We start from the raw sequence: 27,047 nt of genomic DNA, 5'->3' as shown, positions 1-27,047 counted from the left end.
TTTACTAAATTATATTTATTCAATTTGAATTTGAATTCAGTGGTTTGGCTTCAATATAAACATGATACAAGAAAAAACGAGGATATAAATCCATATGATGTAATATTAATAGAAAGGATATATATATATATATATATAGACACACACGCACGCACACACTGAATCTAACACAGAGGAAATCTAGTTGAGAGAGAGAGAGAAAGATGATGTTGACATCAAAAATGGCTTTTCAAGTGAATTGCTCTACAGAGAGTCGGCCTTCTCTCTCGGAAAACATAGATCGTTTTACGACTAGGTTCTCTTCTAGTTACAAGGTAATCACTCCTAGTCTCTCTCTGTCATTCTACAGGCATGTGAATCAAATGTTAATTTTATCCGTATTTTTTTTCGTCAATCTATATATACACGATTAAGAAAGATTAATAACACACAAACTATTTGCTTCTTTCATATGTACGATACCTTTCATGTTTTCTTTGATAAAACTGGATTTAACGTATATACAATCGTGTGTTTGTTTTGAGCAGCCACTACTGAAAGAGTTGCAGCAACTTCCTGCGCAACGTGAGGTTTTCAAAAACATCAAGAATGCTTCTGCCAAACTCTTGGATGCATTTGTCGATTCGACGTTTAAGTTTTCTGACCAGCGCGTTCTTCCTTCTCAGGTAATATTTAAACCATCAAACCTTTATTGTTACTACTCAACTCTCCAGTACGTGGCATCAAGGATTGATGAATTATTTTCTAATCGGCTGTTTCTGAGTTCTTGCAGAGTAACTTTCTGCCAGTCGATGAATTGAACGAAACTTTTGTTATCATCAGCATTGAAGGCAAAATCCCAGATGATTTTCCTGAAGGAGTCTTCATAAGAAATGGTCTCTTCTTGAACTCAATACTTCAAATTTTGTCCCCATGCTTGTTGATATCTGAAAATAATACTATTTTTCAATACTAAAGATTGAAGGAGAAGGAATGCTTCATGAACTCAATACTTTAAATTTCAGGTCCAAATCCTCTATTTGGAGGTCTAAAATCTACGACATCCATATTTGGAAAGACAGGGCACATTTGGATTGAAGGAGAAGGAATGCTTCATGCTTTATACTTCGATAAAGACAGTGATGGTGGGAGCAGGACTGTCCTCTACAAAAATAAACATGTTGAAACCGAAACATTCAAGGTTGAAAAACGAAGAAACAAGCCATCATTCATTCCAGCTATAGATGGCAGTCCGCCAGCCATTTTCTTAGCATACATGTTTAATATGGTGAGCATACTAATCCTAAACCTTTTCCCCTTTTTTAAAAGTATTATTCTTAAACATTTCTTTAAGGTATCATGATTCACATGTCAAGTATTCTTAAAATTTCTCTGGCCTGGGGCCATAAAAAAATTAAAAAAAAAAAATTCCTCCGACAAGTATCTACCACATGCATAATGCACATAAGTCCAAGATAGCAATCTAAATTAATCCCGTGAGATAATAGACAATTATGTGTAAGTTTTTCTAAGAAAATGTGCATGCTTTTTTTACTTCTAGCAAAATTGAACTAATAAACTTAGTGTTAGAGAATAATATAAATTATATATTGGGATATTATTTAACAATTTAAGCTAATGGGTTAAAATGATTCTTTAACATAGTATCAAAGCTTTGATAATCAAGCGGTCACGAGTTCGAATTTTACTATCCTTATTTATTTGATAAAATTAAACACAAGGTAATGTGTACTTACACAAATTTCAAGTTCAAAAGATTTTTATTGATAAACACACTCACCATTAGTTTTTGAAAAGAAAAGAAAAAACTCTACTCTTCTCTATAAAATCTTTAATACTTTAGTAAAATCCAGATATCTTCTTGTAAAGAAATTTGTGCAAGCCTCGAATTTCATTTAGCAGGACACTAGTTAAAATGGAAAAGTCCAGTTTTCAAAAAACACTAGAAACCAAACAGAAACTCCTCCCTCAATCAAAATAGCTCCGGTATATTAATCTTTATTGTTTGTTTCCAAAAAGACACATAGCGTGTTGAAAGATTTCACAAAATTATCTGGAAATCTACGCTCATGGTCTATACTCATTCAAAACTTGACCCTAGGAATTTGTATGAACACGTGGTATCTTTTATTAAAATAATTTTATTAATATTGAGAATTAATTTCAGCTGCGATTTGGAAAGGTCAACAAAGACCTTAGCAACACCAATGTTTTCGAGCATTCAGGGAAGTTCTACTCAATTTCTGAAAATCACCTTCCTCAAGAGATTGATATCTTTTCCCTTCAGAATCTAGGCGATTGGGATATCAATGGAACCTGGCATCGACCTTTCACCGCCCACCCAAAGGTTTTCTTGTTCAATACCTTGTACAGAAGTCCAACATATGCATGCATGTTCAACATGGAATAGAAAACACAGCTCAACTTGAGTTCTTTTTATGAAATTTCTTGTTTGTTGCAGACAGCACCAGGTACTGGAGAGTTGGTTGTATTTGGGGTGGACGCAATAAAACCTTACTTGGAAGTGGGAGTTGTTTCTGGTATGTATTCATTTTCCCTTCATTTGACGCATGAAAAAAAAAGTAGTTACAAAAACTGGGAGCAATTTTTTAATTACTTGTGTTACAATTGACCTCGCAAACTCAATTTTCAGCTGATGGAAAGAGACTAGTTCACAAGGCTGATCTCAAGCTCGATAGGTGCACCCTTCTTCACGACATAGGGGTCACAGAGAGGCAAGTGATATCACTATCTTACATAATTGAAGGATTATCCTTTATTATTTATTTATTTATTTATTTATTTTGTAGGTATAATGTGATCTTTGATTTGCCTCTAACAATAGACATACTGAGACTAATCAAAGGAGGCCCGTGAGTACTGATATTCCAATCAGAAATTTTAAGTGCCAATTAATTAGCTCTCATCTAAATATTATTACACCAATGAGAAGTACTTAATTTCTAATTTGTTTACGATGCATATATATATATATAGATTATTAAAGTATGAGAAAGAAAAGTATGCAAGAATTGGGGTAATGCCCCGGTATGGCGATGCGGAATCAACCCGCTGGTTTGAGGTCGAACCAAATTGCACATTTCACATTCTCAATTGTTTCGAGGAAGGAGATGAGGTAAGTAATTATATGAACATAATTTTTTGGCTCAATTTAATTAAGTAAGTAATTACTTGTAGTACTAAAGTATCACCACAGTGCCCTGCAAGCGGCCTAAAATATTGTATATTTTGGAGCAGGTTGTAGTGTGGGGATGCAGGTCCCTTGACTCAATCATATCAGAATCTTATGGTATGGATTTGGACAAATCTGAGTGGATTTCAGGAAGACTTAGGAGTAAAGGACCTGTTCAACAATATACTACATTTTCGTCGAACGATGAATTATTGTTCAGCCGATTCTATGAATGGAGGTTAAACATGAAGACCGGAGAGGTTACGGAGGGAAACCTCACGGGAACTAAATTCTCTTTGGAGTTTCCTATGATCAATCCAAGTTTCAGTGGCTTCAAAAATAAATATGGCTACACCCAGATGGTCCATGAACCGGCAAGTATTTCATCAGGTCAATTATAAATTCCGAAATTCATTAATCTCATCTCTTGAAATATTATTATAACCTTGACGCCATTTCATAGCAAGTAAGATTTCAATTTGGTTGTTTTAGGAATGCCAAAATTTGGAGGTCTAGCCAAGTTGTACTTCGATGAAACTTCGAGTAAGGTAATTAAATTGCTGGATAGCTGGTCCGATTTTATTATCTCATTATTGTTTCTTTACTTTCACTCATAAATTTATGCTAATCTAGGAAGGGGAGCAATCGGAAGGGCATATAAAGGTGGAATACCATGAATTCGAGGGAAACACCTTCTGCACTGGATCTGCCTTTGTCCCTAAAGAAGGAGGTCTAGAAGAAGATGATGGCTGGATCATCACTTTTGTTCATGATGAAGACACTAATACATCCAAAGTAGGCTAATTTTATAGCTGGAAAGCAATAGCGTAGAACTGTTTTTGCAATTCTAAAGCTTGGTCCCTAATCATTAATTTTTTTTTTTCTTCCTCCTAATTCAGGTTTACATAATTGACACAAAGAACTTCACAAGTGAGCCTGTTGCCAAAATTACATTGCCATGCAGAGTCCCATATGGATTTCATGGAGCATTTATGCCGGTCCCAATCCACAAGTAATTAATTGACCCATCATTTATGTCAGAGATACATTTATGCAAACTGTAAAATTAATAAAAAAACAGTACTAAAAAATAGAATCACAACTCGGACAAAAACTGAGAAATGTCTTGATATGGGAGTTGCGTGTGTGATTGGGATTTGGGAGTAAGAGAAATGTCAACCTATCCCCTCTTATTGTCGAGAGTCGTTACATCTTTTATCATTTGAGGAATTTCATTTATTTAATCGGTTATATATATATATATATATATATATATATATATATATATATATATATATATATATATATATATATATATGAAGTTTTTGAGTACTTCAAAAAATTGATAAATACAAACAAAAATATTAATAGAATTTTTCTATCAGTATATTACGGTGAACTTTACTAATAGAATTTTTCATCCTTGTATCCGTTAGTAAAACAAGCAGAATTTTTTCGTCGATATATACCGACAGAATTATAGTGAAAAAATAAGAAATAAAAAAAAATCAAACAATACGATGACGTATGACTTTTATTGAATGAATTAATCCGATGGTAAAGTATGTCCTTAAATATGCCGATGCAAAATATCCTTCAATATATACTAACGGAATTACGAATGGTATTATAATGAGATTCAAAAAAGACAAATCATACAGTGACGTTGTATTTTTACCAATAGAATGACCGATGAAGTTATTGAAAGAATAATTTTGTCAATCATTCCATTTGTTATATTTAATTTATGACTTGACAATCGACTCTCCTCTTCCTTTTTCTCATTTCTCTTTCTTTCTTATGCATTTTTTTCCTGCAATAATCAGTCACCTCCCACAACAAATCCGGCTACCACAAATCCGGCCACCACAACACTTAATTTATCAACATCCGTGTTCTAATTAAAATTTTATTGAGGATTCTCTACCTTAAGTAAACAAATCTACCATTTTTTTTATTTGAACACAATTTTAAAATGTTGTTATAACCCAATTTTTTTTAAAAAATAAATAATAATAATAATAATAAATAAATAAAAAAATGAATGCATGGAAAAATAATTTGAGAATGGGGTTAAGAGAATACAGATTGAATGTTTGAAGATAATAAGGATGAAATTATAAATTTAAGAGTCAATTTGGTCAAAAATTAGAAGAATTAATAAGTTTGGATATTTAATTAAACTTGAAATTAGTTTAATTAATGAAATCAGAGATTTAATTGAAAAAATAGCAAAATTTAAGGCTAATTTGGGTTGAAATTGCAAGAAATTATAGCCCAATGACTAAAATAAATAGTTGGTGATACCATAGGCATTACATAGAACTTGTTTGTAAATGACGCTAAAATCTAGGGGTCTAATTGAAATTGATCTAAGGGAAAAATTAAAAAAATATATATATTTTTCCATGAATAAGGTTCCAATTGCTAAATTTCAGAACTTCAGGGGGTAAATTGAAAATAGCCATTTTACCTGAAAAACGGCGCCGTTTCAAAGAACACTATTCATCTTCTTCAGCAGACCAGACCAGGAAGAAAAAAAAAGCTGCCCCGCGCCCCACGATGCATCTCCGTTACCACTGTAACGGTCCTGCCAGTTCGCTTCATTGTCTGGGCGACCGCATGGCATTCTCTGGTTTTGTAAAAGCCAGAGAAAAGCCACGCAGGGGACGAACGAAAAGCAGAACACGGACTTACAGAGGAGAACAGAGGGAACAAACACAAGGGAGAAGAACCAGAGAACATAACAGAGCAAACACAGGGAAGAGTAGAGAATACCAGAGGACAACGAAGATACATACAGAACAGAAAAAGAAGAAGAAGAAGAAGCACAGGACAGAATACAGAAGCATTAACAAACGAAGGCAGAAAATACAGAGAGAGAGAGAGCCAGACGCAGAGAGAGACAGAGAGAAAACGGAAACAAGGACCAACAAAGATTGCACAGAGAGAAAACAAAAGAAAAGAAATCAGAGGGAAAGAAAACGAAAGGAGGAACAGAGGGATCCAATGCAAGCCATCGTCTTCGTCTTCGCCTCCCTCACCAGGTAAGTTCTTCACTTCCCCCGTTTTACAACTTTAATTCACTAGATACTGTGCACTATATGCACGCGTGAGTTGATTCACGCGTCCTGCTTCAAGCCAGCCGGGTCACTGGCTTGGACTAGTGATCAGGTTGGGTCCAGTCTAGATTGTAGGACTGATTTGAACCCAGATAAAAAAAAAGAAACAGATAATAAGCTCAATTCCTTTTATTTTATTCCTTTTTGTTTTAATTTTAACATGACCAAACAAGTCTCTTTTTTATATTATAAAATTTCAAATAAATTTATTAACCCTTTTAATTTTATTTGTGATCCCTTGCACTTTTGTTTTTGATAATTTCATTATATGTTTGATTTGTAAATTTTTGTTTTTGTGGAATACGAATCTGGTATGCGATATATATATATATATATATATATATATATATATATATATATATATGTATTTTAATAAAAAAAATATGTATGCTTTGCTTTCAATTTAAATTTTATTGGTTTATTCACTGGTACTAGAATCAAGAATACCATATTTTTTTATGTTACGTAATATTTACCAATGTTAGAGTTGGAAGTATTCGTATTCGAATATTTACTAGCGCTAAAGTCAGGAATATTACAAGCAGACTATCGATAGCATAATCCAACAAATTCTTAGTAATTTAAGACAAAACCAGCAATGCAGCCTACATGAAGTAGGATGTTTAGGTGGTGATAATATATTCTATTTTGCATAACCAATCTCGTATAATAGAATCTTTATTAACCAGTTACCAGTTAGGGTTTCTAGTGATTATAATATTAAGTGACGATTTCTTAAATAAAACCTTTTCTATTTAAAAATAAGATATAAAAAATCTATTTTTTCAAAATTTAATTTTTAATGGAGGTCACCAAATCGGATATGAAATTAACAATACAATAGATAATATTATATTGTTGGTATTGCCACTCCACATAGTTCTAGTCAGGATCCGCCACTGTAAGAAGCTATATGTTAATAAACATTAATTATATTCTTGAAGACTTAAAAGATCTGTGTATATATATATTATAATGTTATTAAAATTTAAATCCTAAGAGACTATATATATATTTTCTATAAACTAAAGCATATTCCATTGGTATTGCAACTCCGAATGCATCCAAGAAAATAAAGGAAACAATATTCTGATGGACTAACGGAAACGTCAGGAGGCATTTTAAAAAGCCTAAGATGCTCATATGAGCACGCTATTACTGGCCCAGCTACATCATTCTAATCCAGATAATTACGTTATTGGCCTTTTTTTATATTATTATTTCAAATTAATCATTGAGAAAAAAACTTCGAAACTGGCACAGCTAGGGAAAATATTAATTGGTCGCACTTGTTTTTTTCCTCTCATTCTCCTTCTTCCTCGCCAGAACAACCACTCCTCTCTCTCTCTTCTGACTTTTCCTTCCCTTGCCTCTTTGTCTCGGTCCATCATTCCACATTCCTGCACCTCATTCGCCACCTCTGCCACTTCCCCCGCCTCCTCCTCAACAATTTAAAGCTAGCACTATGTCTCTCACTCTCAATTTTATGGAATTGATTGTATTTTGGCGATTAATTATGTTAGGATTTTTTTTATGATGCAAGAGTTTGGTTGAATTTAGATCAATATTTAGTTATGAATTATTTTAATTCGTATAAATTACATTAATTAGGTGTAAACTTGATCAAATAGGATTTAAGTGATTATGCTAATGGTTTATTTTATTAGGTTAGGCCTTAGATGAAATTATATCAATTACGTAAAAATTATATGAATTAGGTATAAACTACATCATTTGAGAGTTGATAAATTGCTTTAATTAGGTATCAATTTGATGAATTAGCTAGGGTGTATGTGATTGGTGAGAATTTTTTGTTAATTGATGAATTTTATCAAATTATCTAATATTTTTATAATTGATAAATTATTGTGAGAATTTAGGAGAATGGCTGAATTTTGTCAAATCATGTAATTTTTTTTTAAAGTAAGAGAGAATTGGTTTGTTTGGAGATTATTATTGTGACTATTGTTATACGAGAGCATCCGGTATTTTTATTTTATAGAATATATCTTACATTGGAGAAAGTAAGGTTATTTTATACAAGCATCACAATATATATGAAGGAATTAATACACACATAGCATAAAGAAATTAAAATATAAATTTATATACAAATTAATGTAGAATACTCATATATAAAGATCTATCAAGGTTCGACATTAATAATAAAAAAAACAATTCACCTAAAATATGTACAAATATAATATAAGTATTTTTAACACATTTATTTGTAATGATGAAATAAAAATAATATTCTCTTACCAAAAATAGATCAAAAAAACATCAAATAAATAAAGAATAATAAATTTCAATACATATATAACAAAATAATCTTATAACAAGAAGATAAAAATATTACTAAAAATAATAATAAATATATAATTGGATATTGACTGATAAAAAATTAAAGTAATTATATGTAAAAAAAAATCTTCAAAAAAAATCAAAATAAAAACAAAAAAAATAAATTTACCATAAATAAAAGCACACACGCAAATAAAACATAGAACAATAAAATTCTAAATTCAAAAAATTGGATGCAAGCACAACAAAAAGGGAATCAAAATAAATAGTAAAACAAATGTAAAGAAAACACCAAAAAAATGAAATTCAATTCGAAAAGCACCAAATATTAATTTAACATACTTATTAAAGAAAACTTTTTGTAAATAAAAAAATCATAATAATCACAACTAATGAAATACATATAGCATATAGGAAAAAAAAATCAATAGAGTCAAATATAAGATTAAAGGAACATTCTGAAAATAAAAATATTGAAGGAACCCAATAAGATTCAAATAACTTAATCTAAAAAAATACATGAAAAAAATGAGTGAAAAATCAATGCCAAAAAAATATGAAAAAAAAAAGATATTAAATCATCAACACAAAATAAAACCTTTTCATACTCTCCACAATAAAAAAAAAAAGAGATTACAAAAATATACAATCATGCAAAATAAATGCACTCCACAAAAACTATTAATTTAAGGAACCTAGAAGATTGCAAAAATCTTTCGAAAAGATAATATCTTAAACTTAAATAATATAATAAAACCCACATTATACATTCATAATCATTATGAAAAAAACTCTTTAAAACTCTGAGCACTTTAGAGATACCTATTCTATTGGCATGTGCTCCAATATGAGTTGGGTAATTTTTTTAACATATTTTTTTAGCAGCAAAAAATTATTTTATTGTGAATTAAGTTTATTTTATTGTGAGTAAAAATCATTGTGGAGGGTTATAAAAAAAAAGCAGGCTAATGTTATAAAAATATTATTATAAAATTTCACAAATAAAACAAGAAAACCAAACGATATTTAATTAAAAAAACATGCAATGATCAAATAAAATCTAAAAAATAATTATGAAGAGCTGTATAAAAAAGAGTGCTCGTTGATATAAAAAGAGGCTACGATTTCATTAAAAAAATAAGAATTTCAATGGTATCCAATAAAAAATTTGAAAATTATTTTGTAGTTAAACTATTTGAATGGACCGAAGTGTAAAATGTAGGAAAAAAATAAAAACAAATAGGAAAAAAAATGAAACAAGTTAGGCAAGCATGTGGGCTTGCGCTCCTGCCCCATCCAAAAGAGATCTGACCTAGATTCTAGGCCTATTATTTTTATTTTATTAAACGGTAGATTATGAGTTGTTCGCTTTATATATATATATATATTTTTTTTTTAAAAAAAGACAATGCATCATCTACAATCACATTAACTGGCGACCACAAAAATGTTGCGAAATCGAGGCATGGATACTTTATATCTAAAAAATTATTTTTAACCTAATTTTTTTTTATCTAAAACACCTAAAATATACCATTTATATATAACCTAAAATAACCATAAAATTGGTCCAAACACTCATAATCAACCCAAATTCAAAAAATATTTCAAGTTTATATCTACCAATCAGACAATAAAAAGGCCAAAGAACACTCTTGTGAAACTTCCTGAATTAAATGGTACTTGTTGATACCAAAAACAACCCATGTAATGGTTAGAATCAGTGTCAAGTAATATTTTATCTCTCTTCAACCGAAATCCACCAACTTTCTCTTTTATCTTTCAAAACAAGGAATGAAAAATAAAAAAAATAAAGTTTTGTGTCAAAATTGAATATAAAAAAACTGTAGGGACTAAAAATTTATCAAATGAAAAGTAGAAGGATCAAAGTGAACTTTTCATTCCATTTTTTAAATTGTCACCCATTTTCTATGTTTTTTTTCATTTTAGTCACCAAACTTTGAATATTTCTTTTTTTTTCCAACAAATTCATTTAAATTGGTCATCAATTCAGTCCTATATATAAAGATAAAAAATAATAATTAAAAAAAAAACAAAGTACTATAGCAATTCAAGTGTGTTGTATCTTGGTACACAATGGCGTTTGGGGGTATAATGAAAACACTACTCCTTTTAATTTTTTCTATAATAATTATACAATTATATGGCATTGAGAAATACCAAACAAAAAAAATATATTTAAAGTTGAACTATCAAGCCTCCCTTAAATACCCCCCTCACCTCCCTCTCCGACTATTTATGGTCCGTAGATTGTACACCATTTCAACCCATTCATCCTACGCAATGGCATCTTCATCGCATTTGGCTTTTCGAGTGAATTGTTGTCTACAGAGGCCGTCTGTTTCAGACAACTTTCATCGTTTGAAAACTTCACTCTCTTCTACTTTGAAGGTAAGTTTCTCTTTATCTCTAATGAGCGAAGGTTTTTCCAGAATCAAGCTTTTTGACATGAATCATTTATTGGTCGGGTATTTCAGCTCGTTTTAGATACTAATTAATACTGTTCTCATGATTCATGCATGAGCAGCCATTCTTGAGAGAGCTGGAACAACTTTCTTTGCGGATCGATGTTTCCAAGGCTTTCTTCAAGAACACTTCTTTGAGATTACTGGATGTTTTTGTCGATTCCATGTTCGAGTTTGTTGACCAACCATTGCTCCCTTCTCAGGTACGTTAATTAACGTGAATGTGTGTCCATTGCTAAGAAACTTTGCCAAATAATGAAATTCATATATACTATTTGTTTCAATTAATGCTCGCTCCTGCAGAGTAACTTTGCTCCAGTTGATGAACTAAAGGAAACTGTTCTTGTCACCAACATCGAAGGGAAAGTTCCAAACGATTTCCCAGAGGGCGTCTATGTAAGAAATGGTTCGTTTTCTTCATTATTTAATCCTCATTATGCTTTAAATTCGATATATATATATATATATATATATATATATATATATATATATTTCACGCGTAAATCCACTGAAAGAAATGCCATTAATGAGGACAAATTAACATTGGAAAAGTTGCTTGGATTTTGGTTGGTGTAATACATCCATAAACTAGCATCAAGCACTGGAAGACATTAAAATCCAACACATGCATGCATATATATAGAGATTGCATTGCTTCAATGAATGATACTTGCTGTTTTTGTGTGGTATTGTTTATAATAATAACGATAGAAGTGCCCATGTTTGACCAAACAAGAAAACATGCCAACAAGGTCAAGAAGCGCAATTGCCTAGGAATATTGTTGTCAAGTACTTTTCGAGAGAAAAAAATAATTTAATATATTTTTAAATAAAATATATTTTCAAAACACGTTAAAAAAAAAAACTACTGGAATTCCAAACACTCAAAATATTTTAGCTATATCTAATTAATAATGAACTATAAATGTTGAAAATCAGGTGTACTATTATTACTTTTATATATTACGATCCTTTTCTTTCCTTTGTTCCTTGATTGGGTGCTAAACCTTCAATAAGACATTAATTTCAAGTTTTAACTATTTAATTTATACATCCCTTTTGGAAACATAATTTAATTAAATGACGTTTTCTTACAACTTGTGAAAATGACTTCACTATTTAAAGTAATTTTTTTTCCCTTTTTTTGTTCGTGAACTTTTCAGAGTGTTTTTGAATAATTTTTATGTATTGTAATTAAGTTTCTTTCACATATTGGGTGTTAAATAAACTACTTATAATCTAACCGATATATTAATAAAACTAATTAGCAGACGAATCATCAAAGCAGGATGATAATGTGGGGAGAAATTATTCTTTTTGGGCACCTAAACTATTAAATTCGTTATGATCAGTCAGCTCCCACACGTCACATCGAGTACAAATTATATTATAGTATAATAACTATTTGTTTAGAAGAATCTCATCTGCTTTTAACTGGTAGATGCCATTGATAAACATCCAAAAGGCATTTGAAGTCGTCGTATTGTCATATTTTTTTTTTCAAAAAACAGGGCGTTTATTGTAGAGTGAATTATAGTTTAATCCTTGGGTTTATTTTTTTTTATTTTGTAATTTGTTCCTTGAGGTTTTAAAATAATAAGTTAATGCCTTGACCAAAGTCGATTGTAAATTCTTTTTTGAAATTTCTAAATTGCCTTTCTAATCTTGTCTATAGTAGGTGAGATGGAAAGATGTTTTAGAAAATAAAAAATAAAATTGTCATGAAAAAACAATAACGGACTAAATTACAAATGGGTATGAAAATATATCAATAAAGGGACTCAATATTCAGTTTTTCTAAGACATAGGGATAAACTAATTAAAGAAACAGGGATGAAATAACAATTTACTCTAATATGTAAATTTGCAGGACCGAATCCTCTTTTTGGGGGACTAAAATCAGCTGTATCTATGTTTGGAAGGTCAAGTCACATTTGGGTAGAAGGAGAAGGGATGCTTCATGTTTTGTATTTTGATAAAGCTAGAGATGGAAGCTGGACAGTCACCTACAAAAACAAATATGTCGAATCCGAAACATTCAAGTTAGAAAAGCAAAGAAACAAGCCATCTTTTCTTCCTGCAATAGAAGGCAGCTCCCCGGCAATATTATCAGCTTACTTGCTAAATTTGGTGGGTCGCCATATCTATGCAATATATATATATATATATATATATATATATATATAATCAAGTTCCCTGGCGCCAATGAAAATATGACTAAAATGAATTGTTGGAAGCTTTATGACCATGGCTTATAAACTGATCGTGTCTTCCTAAATGGATATGCAGCTGCGATTTGGCAAAGTTAACAAGTACCTTAGCAACACCAACGTTTTTGAGCATTCAGGGAAGTACTACTCCGTTGCTGAAAATCACATGCCTCAAGAAATCAACATGTTTACACTAGAAACTTTAGGAAATTGGGATGTCAATGGGGCTTGGGATCGGCCTTTTACCAGCCATCCGAAGGTTCCTGTTCTTCCATATACCTTAGACTATAAAGATACCGTATTGTTTTCTGTCTGAATTGACGTTTTCTTCTTCTTGATGTTGCAGAGAGCCCCGGATACAGGGGAGCTGGTTATAATTGGGGTGGATGCAAGAAAACCGTTCATGCAACTAGGAATAGTTTCAGGTATATGCATTTCAATTAGAACAGTACTGAAATAAATTTTGACCTACGAAATATCTCTTAAAGCTTGTTGATATTCTGTGCACCTATTCAAACAAATTTTCAGCTGATGGGAAAAGATTGGTTCATAAAGTTGATCTCAAATTCAACAGGTGCTCCCTTACTCATGACATAGGACTTACACGTGTAAAGATATCACAGGCTCTAGTCCTGCCATATATCAAAAGATTAGAGAATGAAATTGTTAGAATGCTGGTAGTATTGTTTGTCAGTTAAGAGAATTAGTTAGCATTGTTTCAGTGCAAATAAAGAGAGACTAGATAACGTGTATAACCTTTCTACTATAGCATATATAAACATATGTGAGATAAGAGAACAGTAATCAATTAATAAAAAGAATCAGTGCTAAAGTTCTTCTTCTTCTTCTCTGTTTAACAGAATCACTCTCTGCTTTTCTTCATCTCTATTCCTTTTCTACGTAAATCTTACTCTCTTCACAACACGGAGGTAAACTAAGGTCCGGTATCTTTTCATTAGTCTCAAAATGTGGACATCATTAATTGATCAACATGAATTCGAGTTTGCAGGTACAATGTGATAATGGATTTTCCACTCACTCTAGACATACAACGACTGCTTAAAGGCGGCCCGTGAGTACTAAATATCCTTCTTCACTTCACGTGTACTATACATGAAAAATGCTGGAAAATTATCTTTTCAGAATCACAATATACGTGCATAAATGTAGGTTAATAAAATATGACAAGGCAGAATATGCAAGAATTGGAATCATGCCTCGGTATGGCGACGCAGACTCAATCAAGTGGTTTCAGGTGGAATCAAGTTCCACATTTCACCTTCTTAATTGTTTTGAGGATGGTCATCAGGTAAAGTAATAAGAACATCACGTATTAAGACATGTATTTATATTATTTGAAACATGCACTCGATTTTAACCTTTCAACTTCTGACAAATAAATGCGATTCTGTGGTTGCAAACAGGTTGTTGTGAGGGCATGTAGGGCTCTTGATTCAATCATACCTGGACCTGATATGGGTGTGGATAAATTTGAGTGGTTTTCAAGAAGGCTTAAGCAAGTAGAATCAGTTGATGAATACAGTTCTGATTCAGAAGATGGATCGCTTTTTAGTCGTTGCTGCGAATGGAGATTAAATATGAAAACTGGAGATGTCAAGGAAAGATACCTGACAGGAACTGAATTCTCTATGGATTTTCCAATGATCAATGGAGATTTTACTGGTGTTAAAAATAAATATGGCTATACCCAAGTTATTGATTGCAGTGCTAGCTCTGACTCAGGTGATTATAAATAACATTTTTCTTTCTATAGAAATTTACTATATCCTGATGATAAGCTTACTAACACTTGAACATTTCAGGTATGGCTAAATATGGAGGTCTAGCAAAACTACACTTTGAAGAGCCAGACACTGATCAAACCAATTCGGTAGTTAATTAAGCTCTTATGTGTGCTAACCCTCTTTCCCAACACATTTAAATCATGCTGACACTACTTTGTTTCTGTGAACCAGAAAGATGGCCAATGTGAAGAGCTGATAAAGGTGGATTACCACAAATTTGAACAGAACTCTTTCTGCACTGGAGCTGCCTTTGTTCCTAAACCAGGAAGTCATGAAGAAGATGATGGTTGGATCATCACTTTTGTCCACAATGAAGATACAAACATGTCTAAAGTAAGTCAAATAATCTTGCGGTTTGGTATGTAATGATCATATTATTGGATGTGTCATTACCTCTAATGTATTTGTTTTACTTTTCTAAAGGCTTATATAATTGACACCAGAAGGTTCACCAGTGAGCCAGTTGCCAAAATCACATTGCCTTGCAGAATCCCATATGGATTTCACGGAGCTTTCATGCCTATCTTGTTGGGAAATTAGACTGCATCAGAATATTAATGGTACCATTTGTTGTCAGAAAGTTAGCCTTCTGATTCTGAAGCACTTTCTAAGGACGATAAGTAGAAAAATTTGAGTGGCTTCCGGGTTTTATTCTTGTTTATTGATGTCTATAATTGTTATTTTCAGCTTGATTGAAACGTTGCATGTTTCATAATGGAATAACGAGTGATTGATAGGAATCTTTCATGTGATTTTATGAAGATTATCTCCATGATGAAACCATACGTGGTGCACTTTATAAATTGATCTCCAATTAATCATCAAATCCAAATCTATGAATAATTGAACATGGTATTTATGGATTCCTTTTCCTTTTTCTTTTTGTTTTTGTACGAGTACATGGATTAATTGTTTTTCTCAATTTATTTAGATTTCTCAGGGGCATTTCTTGTCAGGTAATTTGTAACATGAGAGTGATCAGTAGGTTTAGACTGTAAATAAAATCAATTTTACTGTCACTTCAGATAACAACATTTGAAAAAAAAATAGTGATAAATAAATCTAGAAAAACATTTTAAATAATTTATAACATATATATATATATATATATATATATATATATATATCCATTGTATTGTATTTTTAAAACATCTGAACAAATTAATATGCCCGGCGGAGGGAGAGTTAAATGGTCAAAGTTTTCGATATAATCAAAACATGTCAGGAAGATTTTTAACTAATCCCTCAACAGTTTTAGCATATATATGTTTTAATATATTTGACTTCTTCTATCTTACACAAACACACACACTTCACATTATTGATTTGATTATTTTTTAATTGGGATTTGAATGGCTTCCTATGGATATCTTTTATTGTTCATTTTTATTTCTTTATTTTATTTTTTTGTATGGAATTTTATCTATCTCATTGTTATGTGCTATTGATATGAATTTAATACTTAAAATCTTTTAACTGTGAAAACTCATAGGTCTGTTTAATTCATTAACATTATTCATTGTGAAATTTTTATAAATTATTTTTTTAAAATGTTTTTTGTTGTGATGATGGATTTATTGCGAGCAAATAATTATTAGCTTGTGGATCATAACAAACAAAACAAAATAAAAAATTTGCAATCTTCAATGAAATCACAGAAGAAAAGGCAATTTCATTACCATTTTTATAAGCAAATCTACTAGGATGTCTGCACTCATTCTAGAACTTTTGATAAAACTTACATAATGTGTAGGAACTCGATGACAAAATTACTGATGGAATATTCTATTAGAACAATAAACAACAACAAATTTTCTAACAAAAAATGGGTTGTAAAAGCTGATTTTTAGGTGCGAATATTTTGTTAATGAGTTCGTCAATATTTAAAATTGCAGGCGGAATTACCAATCACACTTGAAAAATATTAAAGGCCGACAGAATATTCTATTGATGTTTATGCTTGACATGCATCAACATTTATTTACAAACAGAATAATATAGTTAGTTAATTCCTCTTCGAGGATTTTATTTTTATCACCGATTCCATCAAGAACTTATTATACTGATGGACTTTTCATGCAAAAAAATAGTAACATATTTTTGAATTTATCGTTGTTTTCATCTAACATTACTAGTGGAATATTTTATGTTGGTCATCCCGTTGTTATTTATTAATTTTTTGGCCAGTAAATTATTTTCTGATAGTAGCTTTTCATTATTATTTTTGCCGGTAATTTTCAATACTAATAAAATTTTTTATATATACCGATAAAATATTTCATTAATATTTTTCAATTTTATGGTTGAGTGTGCCTTCTCTCACAACCTTTGAGAAACCCATGAAAGAGAGCTATGGAATTTCTTATGAAGCTACGACCAGAATTTGAAATTGTTCGTACTAACATTTTACGCCATGAAAATCAGCCGAATTAATATTGATGCAATCCTTGCCGATTTGCTCTGAGAGGAAATATAATTCATGATTTTCAACAGTTAAAAAGAAATTCTAGCCGAAAGGGACAGCGAGTTTTTATACTTTAAGCACATTGGACTCCCAAAATCAAGGACAACCAACCAATCACATAGTCCTTTCTCACAATGATGTACAATAATTAATTCTGCTACTATCCCTACTTCTGGCATCACAGGTAAGAACTCAATTTCTCATTAATTAATCTTTGTTCATTGATTCAGCCGTTTCCAATCCCATGACGGGGGTATCTCAAGTACTATTAGCAAATATCCAGCCACTAGATTCTCAACAAGTACTCTTAGCAAATATCCAGCCACTAGAATCTCAACAAGTACTCTTAGCAAATATCCAGCCAATTTATGCAGCCAATGGTGAAGAAATACTTCGTACTGGCATTGGCACTTCACCTTTCAAGAACTCTAATTTTTCTGACACTCTTTATGTTCTTAAATTACTTGTCAATCTAATCTCAGCTGGTTTAACTTGTTGAATATAATTTTTTATTTGCTTTTGGTGGTGGGCAAGGGGCACAAAACAAGGACGGCTATTCATATTGACATCAGACACAATAAACAAAAAGCTCCCATCAAAGTGCTTCTTATCTCCATCAACATCAGATATTTTTTTTAGCAAGTAAATTTGCGGCACCATTTTTATATATCTTCATCTTGGCCTCTCTCACGCTCAATGTTTGGAATGCTACTCAAATGAATGTGAGAACTATTTTCTTTAATACTACTTGTCAAAGTTGTTCTCTTGCAAAATGGGCTAAATTACCTTTTTCCTCTAGTGCTTTGAAGATTGATGCTCCTCTTGATTTGATACATATAGTGACGTTTAGAGACCCTCTCGCATTCCCTAGAGCTGGATATATACAAGTATTTTATTATCTTCATTGATCATTATACACGCTTTGCTTCGGCATATTTCATGTGAGCCAAATCTGAAGTGACATCTATTGCTATATATTTTTTTAAAAAAATGATCGAAAATCAGTTTAGTATGAGCATAAAAAATTCGCTCTTAATTAGGAGGAGTATTCCAACACTCAAAATTTGTTGCATTTTTGAAAGAAAAGAAAATAATTCACCAATACTCATGCTCACACACTCCCCAACAAAATCAATACAATCCAGACAGTAAAATTTAGAGGTTCTAAATATTCAAGCGATGATCCGACACAATTAAATAAAAATTTAATCTAAATAGATTGTGTGGATAGTCTAACATATATTTTTTATAAATTAGTAAAACAAATTTAGATTTAAAAAGAAATCTGGTCATGCTATACTAAGTTAGCATATTAAAATAGAGATAATAAGAGATTTTACTGTTAGATTAAGTTTAATTTTTTCTAGGTGATTTTACGAGTATTTTTCCTATAACATATTATTCAGTTGCTTATTGAATTGCTGGATCTTCGAAAATTAGGTTTAGAAGTTGATTTTTGGGCCAATTTTGTTATTTTTATAGGATTTTTTAAATTTATTATTTTTATTTTGAATTATGTTTTAATTTTCTTAATGCGTTCGGCTTTAGGTTGTATTCAAAATGCACCTTTACTTGATCAAAAGTCTCCATTCTTTTGCTTATATAAATTAGAGGATTTTCTTGGTTCTTTCAAATTGTCCTTGTCTACAGAAAGTTGGACAGCATAGATTGTGGCTATCTCTATGAATCGATTACTTCTCATCATAATTCTTACCCTCTTCTTCCATGTCAAAGCCCAAATCACTTCCGGTTCGGATTCAGCTACCCTCAAACCAGTCCATCAAGGCCTTCCACTAATCCTCGGGATCCTCTCGACTATGCTGTTAATAACATTTTTCGTACTTGCCTACGCAAAATACTGCGGGAGAAACCAAAATAATTTCTTAGGCCGTTATCTCCATCACCAAAATTTTCATGGACTTATTCGATCAAGTTCTAGGTTTTCTGGGATTGGCGAAGAAGTGATCAATTCCATGCCCTTTTTCAGGTTTTCTTCACTTAAGGGCTCAAAAGAAGGCCTAGAATGTGCAGTTTGCATATCAAAATTTGAAGATTCTGATGTCCTCAGACTGTTGCCTAAGTGCAAGCATGCATTTCACGATAACTGCATAGACCAATGGCTAAAAAGTCACTCTAGCTGTCCTCTTTGCAGATACAAGATAGATCCTAAAGATGTCAAGAGCTTCACTTACTCAAGAAGTTGGAGGCACTTGCAAAATCCTTCAAATCTAGCAGAGGATCCTAATCTTGAGATCTTTGTCGAAAGAGAGCATGATCGTCAAGTTTCATCATGTTTTAACCCAGGAAGCAGCTTTCAAATTAGCAATGACAACAGCAAAAAGGAAGAGTTGCTGGTTCAAGCAGGTGGTAACGCTGATGATAACAGGAAACTCTTTCATAAATTCATGCACAAGATCATTATTTCAGATGTTCTTATCAAGAGTCGATGGAGCGATGCTAATTCTTCAGATTTTTTGTCCCTGAACACTGAGATGCTTGGAGTCATGTCAAGCAATAGATTTTCTCCTCTGAAATCAAGTAGTGCAAGATTCTACAATGACTTGTCCAGGGTTGAAAATTTAGAGAAGGTTAAGGATGATACAGAAAGAAAGAGATTGTTCGAGCCCCAGTTTACTACTGTTGACAGAAGTAATTCTGTTCCAAGCTCAAGCTTAAATTCGTCAAAAATGCTTAATCCTGTGGGGAAGAGGTCAACGTCTGAGATCACAATTTTTTCAAGGTTCAGACAGCTAAGCGCAAAGAACAAAATGAAAGAATCTGCATCCCTAGGGAATGGAGGAAAAGATGAGAGGATCAGGATGCTTTGGCTGCCAATAGCACGGCGAACAGTACAATGGTTTGCCGGTCGAGAAAGAAACTTACGACAATTACAGTACGAAAGACAAGCATCAAACGTGTGATTTTAATTTCATCTTAGCAGCTTAATTTGTAAATTTTCACGTGTTTCTAATAGCTTTCATGTTATATGATGACATGAAACCTTGGTGATGACATTGTCACATTTAGCTGTTTGCTAATTATGTTAAATCAAGAAATTTAAAATTTTCGTTCATGCCAATCATCATTGATGTGAAACAGCGCAAAAGTTCTGAATTTCATATTCCTGCAATCCTTAATTGGCATTAATTTGTTCTTGACATAATTATTTTTAGAAGTCTACAAGCATTGTTTTTTATAGAGTAAATATTAATGTATGAATTTAATTATAACTTATTGTTCTCATGAATTACTATCTAGACCTCTAGCTAGTTGGAGCAATAATATACGCAAATATTCCTTCCCTTTAGCCAAAAATAAGAATATCAAATTGTGGTGTAATAAGAAATTTTAGGTTGTTTTTTTTTTCCTGCTACAATAAATTAATTTTTTTTCTTTTCTCATATGCTTGTATTTTTTTTTTTTGCTATTAATTTTATAGCCTTTTTAATATATCAATGATTATCAAAAAAAAAAAAAAAGTAACATGACGAAAGGCACAAAAACATTGTTATAATAAATTTATATTGACAAGTACTTGTAACTCATTTTCTTATAGAATGTTAAATATGATAGAATAGAATGCGTCAATTAATGCATTCATGCAACAAAATAATGCAGCATTAAAATCTAAGAAAAAACAATTTCTAAGGCTTTTATATATATATATATATATATATATATATATATATATATATATATATATATATCTCGTTTGGTATATAGCAGAATAAATTAAAAATTTTCTAAAGATAAAAAATAACTTGTATTCAGTTGTATTTCCACCATACTCTCCATTTAAAAAAAAAGTGGTATAAGTGTAATAAAAATTAATAATTTATTAAAGTGTAATTAGGAAAAATAACTAAAATATTTGCCATTAATTGTGGAAAAACTTAAATAATTACTTATTTAATAAGGTTCAATGTTTAGGAAAAGTAATTAATATTTTCATTAATCGTGGCTAAAAACTCGAAACAACAGTGAACAAAATTGCAAAAATTGTAGGGTCCAGTCCTAACAAGGATTTTAAAATATCTGGCAGGAAAAAAAAAGTTTAACCAGTTTTTTTCATCTATATCATCTAAGTATATGTCTATTAAAGGATTTTCAACGGTTAGTTATTAGCTATTCTTGCAGCCCTATAAAGTCAACTAATTATACTTTCTTTTTTCTTTTTTTTTTTGCCGACCCAGAATGGATCAATTAATTTGAAGGTTTAATTCAAATAAAAAAAATCGACTTAAAAAAAAACTCAACACCAACCAATGGACAGGTTTTATAACCAAGTTTAGGTGCATGGATTTGCTTCTAATTTGTATCCGTTGACTAACAATAGCGATGATATTTTAAAATTTAATATATTTAAGAATAAGGTTTTTAAGTATTTAGATAGAGAATGATTATATATTTATATTAATATTATCTTTTTTAAAGTTTGGAAGATCTAACACTTGCAAAATAATTTTTTATGAGATTTAGTAATTTTTTTTATAATAAAATCAGTAATTTTTAATAAAAAATTACAATAAATAAAAAAATAAGTTTTAACAAAAATATTAATTGTTCTTTGTTATGCGTGATAAATGCTTCATACAATAAGAATATGAATAGTTATGGGTCTAGCACCTTATTAGATTCATGTACAATTGGGTTCAATAAATAGCTAATTTTAAAGAGATTGAGTCTGATATTTCGTTAGAACCACGTGTATTTAAGGGTTGCGTATAGATAAGCTCAAGATATTGACTTCAAGACAAGATTAAACCATCAATTTTATCCTTGATAATATATAATTCAAGTTGTAAATATGTTAATAAGTATATGAACAATAAAGAACCATATAATAAACTGAGGTCGTAATCGCAACGTCATGATCAATCTGTTTTTATTTATTTTGTTTCCATTTTTGCCTTCCATATGGTTTGCTGGGCTTCATTAATCTTTAGATCTTCGCTCACTTGTTTAACATGGGCTTGTCAGATTTGGTCTAGGGCTAGATACTGGGCCTTATGAGAGTGCCTCCTGTAGTTTTTCTGGCCATTGGCAAAAGCTAGAAACGCCCAAAGGGAAACAGAAAAAATACAACGAGTAGGTCTTTTTATGAACCCTCCATGACAAGATATCTATAAATGTTGAAATTAGTTTGTTTTGTGTCAACAATAAAGAATTGGATTGGTTTACCCAAGCAAATAAAAATAAATTTCCTGTTAACTTAAAAAAAAAAAAAACCATAGCAGCTCTCATTAGTTTTAGGGTTTAAAAGTTTTTTTTTTTTAGACATTTGCCTCCCCTCCATATTTCAGAAAACTTGAATATCAAATTTTCTCTTAAATGGAAAATTTGCGATTGTTTCAATTTGAATATTATTGATTTAACAATTCTGTTTAAATACAATGTTCCTTTGTAGAGAAATACTAGTTTGGGTATTAGGACATAAAATAGTGTTCTCTCTTTACCCTTACTTTCAAGCCCTAACACCGGCCTTTGTGTTTGATACATTTAAAATTTTATTACAAGCTCTGCCATGCACCATCATCAATGAGCTCAACTGCTTTGTAACCACACTCCAATGGATCATTTCCATGGATATCAAAACAGCTAAAGGCTGGAATTCAGTTTTCCCAATCCCAAATCTATCACTTTACTCACCACCACCGGCGAGCCCTCCCCCTTTCGTTTTCTGCTTGTACAATTCCCATGCAAGCAACCACAACCACCGCCTTAAATTGCCCTTCGTTTTATTTCTCTATTTATCACCTAGCTGCTGCTGTGCAGACATTAAACAATGGTGTCAATAGAATTATCTGGAAATGGAACTTGTGATCGTGGACGATTTGCTTAATTAGAGTTTTTTTATATAAGCCAATAACTAATTAATTGTATGAGTAGGGGAAACTCCAGAGGGCTCTAAAGGTGCCAACCAGGAGCAGGCTGAGTCTAGGCAATTAGGCAGACAATGCAGCCAAATGTGCCAAGACAAACAGCAAGCCAAAGAATTATAAAGGTTAAGGCAGGCAAAACTACAGCAAGACTACGCGAGGAATGCCACAATTAATTAACTTCATGGATTTGCTTATATTGAATATTTACGTAGTTGAAATCAAAGGATAATATAATATATTTATTATAAGTTACAACCCTTAAAAATAAAGATATTATAGCTAAAAAACAATTAAATAGTTAATTTTTATTCATCAAAATTTATTTATAAAATATTAAAAAGTAGAAAATCTTAATAATACTGAATATAAGAAAAAATAAAATAAGAAAAACTATTTATTTTAAATAGAAAAACTAAAAAAAATATATTATAATACTGAATAAAAAAATTCTTTCAAATGACTAAAATATATATGTATCTCAATTAAATTTCCAAATTTAAAAATTATAATCGTACTATATATATCCATCCCCTACCTAATAGTTTCACCGAAATAAATACCAAAATTATGTGCTAATAAATGTGTAACCAATGTAAAGGCCCACTATTTAATGATCTCAACAGTCTTATTTACGCCCATGACCATTTCCCACAGCCATAGCCACTATTTTTTTATTTCTTTTTATTAATCAATAAATATTGAAAGAGTACGTACTTGTGTGTTCCTAATTCGATTTAATAGCTAACAATTATTTTTAATTTTTTAAAAAATCAAAGAGATAAATTTAATTATAATATATGAAACTCTATACGAGTTGAATTCAATAAATAAATCTATTTATAAATAATTTAAAACAATGTCTTGGGTAATAACAAAACGTATTAAAACGATTAGATATATAATACATTGAGCACCTGCAATGCCTTTTTTTCTTTGTTGCAGGCTCAACAGATTTTGAGCTGCAAAATAAAAATAAGCCTCTCCTGTTATATAAATATAATTAAAAAAATTGCAGTTGTTAATAATACTGAAAACGTTATCGGATATACAATTTAAAGCAAACATGTTGGCAGCATTCAAATTACAGCGGAAACAGGTTGTTGGATTGATGAAAGGAAGTGTACTCCTGTCCTCCACGTTGATTTAATTAGAACTTAATTTATAGATGTCAGTGCTCCCTGCAACTGCTTATAATTGTCCATATGAATGGTTCCATATAAAGAGAAAGCGAGGGAACAAACTTGTTGTCAAACCCGGCCACTTCACTATCTTCATAAATACACAAGCTCATGTCCTTAAATCTTTAGCTAGAACTCCCTGCCTCCAAAGTCTGATAACCAATTCCATCCCTCTTGAAAACACTCTTTTCCATGGATTTCTATGGCAGGAAATCTCTCTTTAGCTTCATAACTGAAGAGAGAAATGCACCGCAAGAACTGAATGACCAAGAGCTTCAATTTAGCCCTCCAAGGCCTATCAAGAATGCGCCTATTCAATTTAATGGAAGGGTGAATGCACCTATTCAAACTTCAACTAGCATGGCGGCCTATCAAGAAATGAATGACCAGGAGCTTCAGTTTAGCCCTCCAAGGCCTTCTACCACTCATTCCAGCAAGCTTACCCTATTGCCACCATCTAGCCCAGAATCACCATGGACACTCTCTCCTCATCATACCCCATCACCTTCTCTTCTCTACCATTGCATAGCCTCGCTTCATCGACATGAAGGTAATATATATTCTATTGCTGTCTCAAAAGGAATAGTCTTCACCGGCTCTGAAAGCAACCGTATTCGTGCATGGAAGCAGCCGGATTGCATGGAAAGAGGTTATCTCAAGGCGAGTTCTGGTGAGATAAGAGCCATTTTAGCTTATGGTAATATTCTTTTCTCTGCACATAAAGACCTTAAAATTCGAATTTGGAACTTCGCAGTTTCAGATAATTTTAGAGCCAAAAAGGTCCTTACATTACCTAAAAGAAGCTCATTTCTTATGTTTCCCAGACCTAACACACAACAACACAAGGACTGTGTTTCTTGCATGGCTTATTATCATGCAGAAGGACTTTTATACACTGGATCATATGACAAAACAGTTAAAGTTTGGAGGGTTTCTGACAAAAAAAGTGTAGATTCCTTTGTGGCTCATGAAGATAGTGTCAACGCTTTATTGGTGAACCAGGATGATGGGTGTGTTTTCACTTGCTCTGTTGACGGGTCAGTTAAAATATGGAGGAGAGTATATAGAGAGAATTCTCATACTCTAACCATGACACTGAAGTTCCAACAATCACCTGTCAATGCCTTGGCCTTCAGCTCATCTTTCAACAATTGCTTTCTTTACTCAGGGTCATCGGATGGTACCATAAATTTTTGGGAGAAGGAGAAATTTTCTGGTAGGTTTAACCATGGTGGATTCTTACAAGGCCATCGTTTCGCAGTTCTTTGCCTAGTAGCTATAGAGAAGCTGCTATTTAGTGGCTCAGAGGATACAACCATTAGGGTTTGGAGGAGAGAAGAAGGAAGTTATTTTCATGAATGTCTAGCTGTATTAGATGGGCATAGAGGACCAGTGAGGTGCCTGGCTGCTTGTTTGGAGATGGAAAAAGTTGTGATGGGGTTTCTGGTATACAGTGCAAGCTTGGACCAAACTTTCAAGGTATGGAGGGTTAAGGTTTTGCCTGAAGAGAAAAGGTACTTGGATTATAGAGAAGTCAGTGATTCAAGGTCAAAGGTAGTGGAATATGAGATGAGTCCTGTTCTGTCTCCTTCATGGGTAAAGAAGAAACTTAAAGGAGACTATTTTCAATAGATCATGATCATCATCAAATTGAAGACTGAAAATTACGTTTCAATGTAGAATCTGTATACCTTACTGCAGGTGGAAGTATATATCGTTTTCTGAATATAGTATTATATATATATATATATATATATATATATATATATGCTGTTACCATTTGTGTGACAAATCTCTTTAATTCCTACAAATCCAGCTTGTGAGAACTTAATTCAAATAAAGACGAGAATTTTTATAAAGTTGGCAATAGTGGATGGAAAACCAGAGAAATGAAAAATGAAGTAAGAAGCCTTATAGTTAATGGCGCCTATTACTCCAAGCATAACACCCTCCATGTTTCGTAACATATCTATACCTCTACCGGTGTAGCTGAACCTCTTACTGTAGGAATTGGTCCAAGTTGATGCTTTATGAAAGAAAAGACAGAGAACATAATCTCAATCCAGGTTGACCTTTTCAAATAAAAATCTGTTCCTAACCTGTCAGAAGAATCATTGCCATGATCTTTTCTAAAATTTACCATAAACCAAGCCTTGAAATAAATCATTTAATGATTGAGGAACACGCCATAAAAAATCCCACATATCTACGGATTCGGTTCTATAATGAGTTGACTTGTTGTAATTAGTTAGGTCATTTTCATGATCAAATTAAATCCAAAAGTTATTATTTTGGGATTTTTTGTTTTCTTTTCTAATTAGGTTTTAATTTTTTATTTAATTTAGTTTTAATTATTTAGGTTGGTTTAGCCATTAATTATTAATTTAAAGAGTTTTGTCATTT

At 31.7% G+C, this 27,047-nt stretch overlaps 4 protein-coding genes across 4 annotated transcripts; all 4 read left to right on the top strand.

Annotated features, from left to right (window-relative positions):
- The first annotated feature begins 221 nt into the window (after positions 1-221).
- LOC133688339 (carotenoid 9,10(9',10')-cleavage dioxygenase 1-like) lies at positions 222-4,289 on the top strand. Its single transcript, XM_062107795.1, has 13 exons — positions 222-314; positions 528-665; positions 773-875; positions 1,005-1,267; positions 2,168-2,347; positions 2,462-2,540; positions 2,654-2,735; positions 2,811-2,873; positions 2,998-3,136; positions 3,259-3,583; positions 3,686-3,741; positions 3,836-3,988; positions 4,093-4,289. The coding sequence occupies exons 1-13, from the start codon at positions 222-224 to the stop codon at positions 4,207-4,209; spliced, it is 1,791 nt and encodes a 596-aa protein (XP_061963779.1). The 3' UTR covers positions 4,210-4,289.
- Positions 4,290-10,847: 6,558 nt separating this feature from the next.
- Positions 10,848-15,881, top strand: LOC133690191 (carotenoid 9,10(9',10')-cleavage dioxygenase 1-like). Its single transcript, XM_062110412.1, has 13 exons — positions 10,848-11,031; positions 11,168-11,308; positions 11,409-11,511; positions 12,976-13,235; positions 13,395-13,574; positions 13,662-13,740; positions 13,844-13,921; positions 14,318-14,387; positions 14,486-14,624; positions 14,740-15,058; positions 15,139-15,206; positions 15,292-15,453; positions 15,544-15,881. The coding sequence occupies exons 1-13, from the start codon at positions 10,879-10,881 to the stop codon at positions 15,658-15,660; spliced, it is 1,869 nt and encodes a 622-aa protein (XP_061966396.1). The 5' UTR covers positions 10,848-10,878; the 3' UTR covers positions 15,661-15,881.
- Positions 15,882-17,828: 1,947 nt separating this feature from the next.
- LOC133688336 (putative RING-H2 finger protein ATL12) lies at positions 17,829-20,506 on the top strand. The gene is made up of 2 exons (XM_062107791.1): positions 17,829-18,035; positions 19,252-20,506. Exons 1-2 carry the CDS (start codon positions 17,829-17,831, stop codon positions 20,503-20,505), a joined length of 1,461 nt encoding a protein of 486 aa, XP_061963775.1. The 3' UTR covers position 20,506.
- Positions 20,507-24,705: 4,199 nt separating this feature from the next.
- Positions 24,706-26,385, top strand: LOC133687983 (protein JINGUBANG-like). The gene has a single exon (XM_062107344.1). The coding sequence runs from the start codon at positions 24,837-24,839 to the stop codon at positions 26,274-26,276; it is 1,440 nt and encodes a 479-aa protein (XP_061963328.1). The 5' UTR covers positions 24,706-24,836; the 3' UTR covers positions 26,277-26,385.
- Positions 26,386-27,047: the final 662 nt, after the last annotated feature.

The sequence above is a fragment of the Populus nigra genome, chromosome 3 (genome assembly GCF_951802175.1).
Source record: "Populus nigra chromosome 3, ddPopNigr1.1, whole genome shotgun sequence".
Classification (NCBI taxonomy): Eukaryota; Viridiplantae; Streptophyta; class Magnoliopsida; order Malpighiales; family Salicaceae; genus Populus; species Populus nigra.
This window is presented reverse-complemented; position numbering and strand designations above follow the sequence as displayed.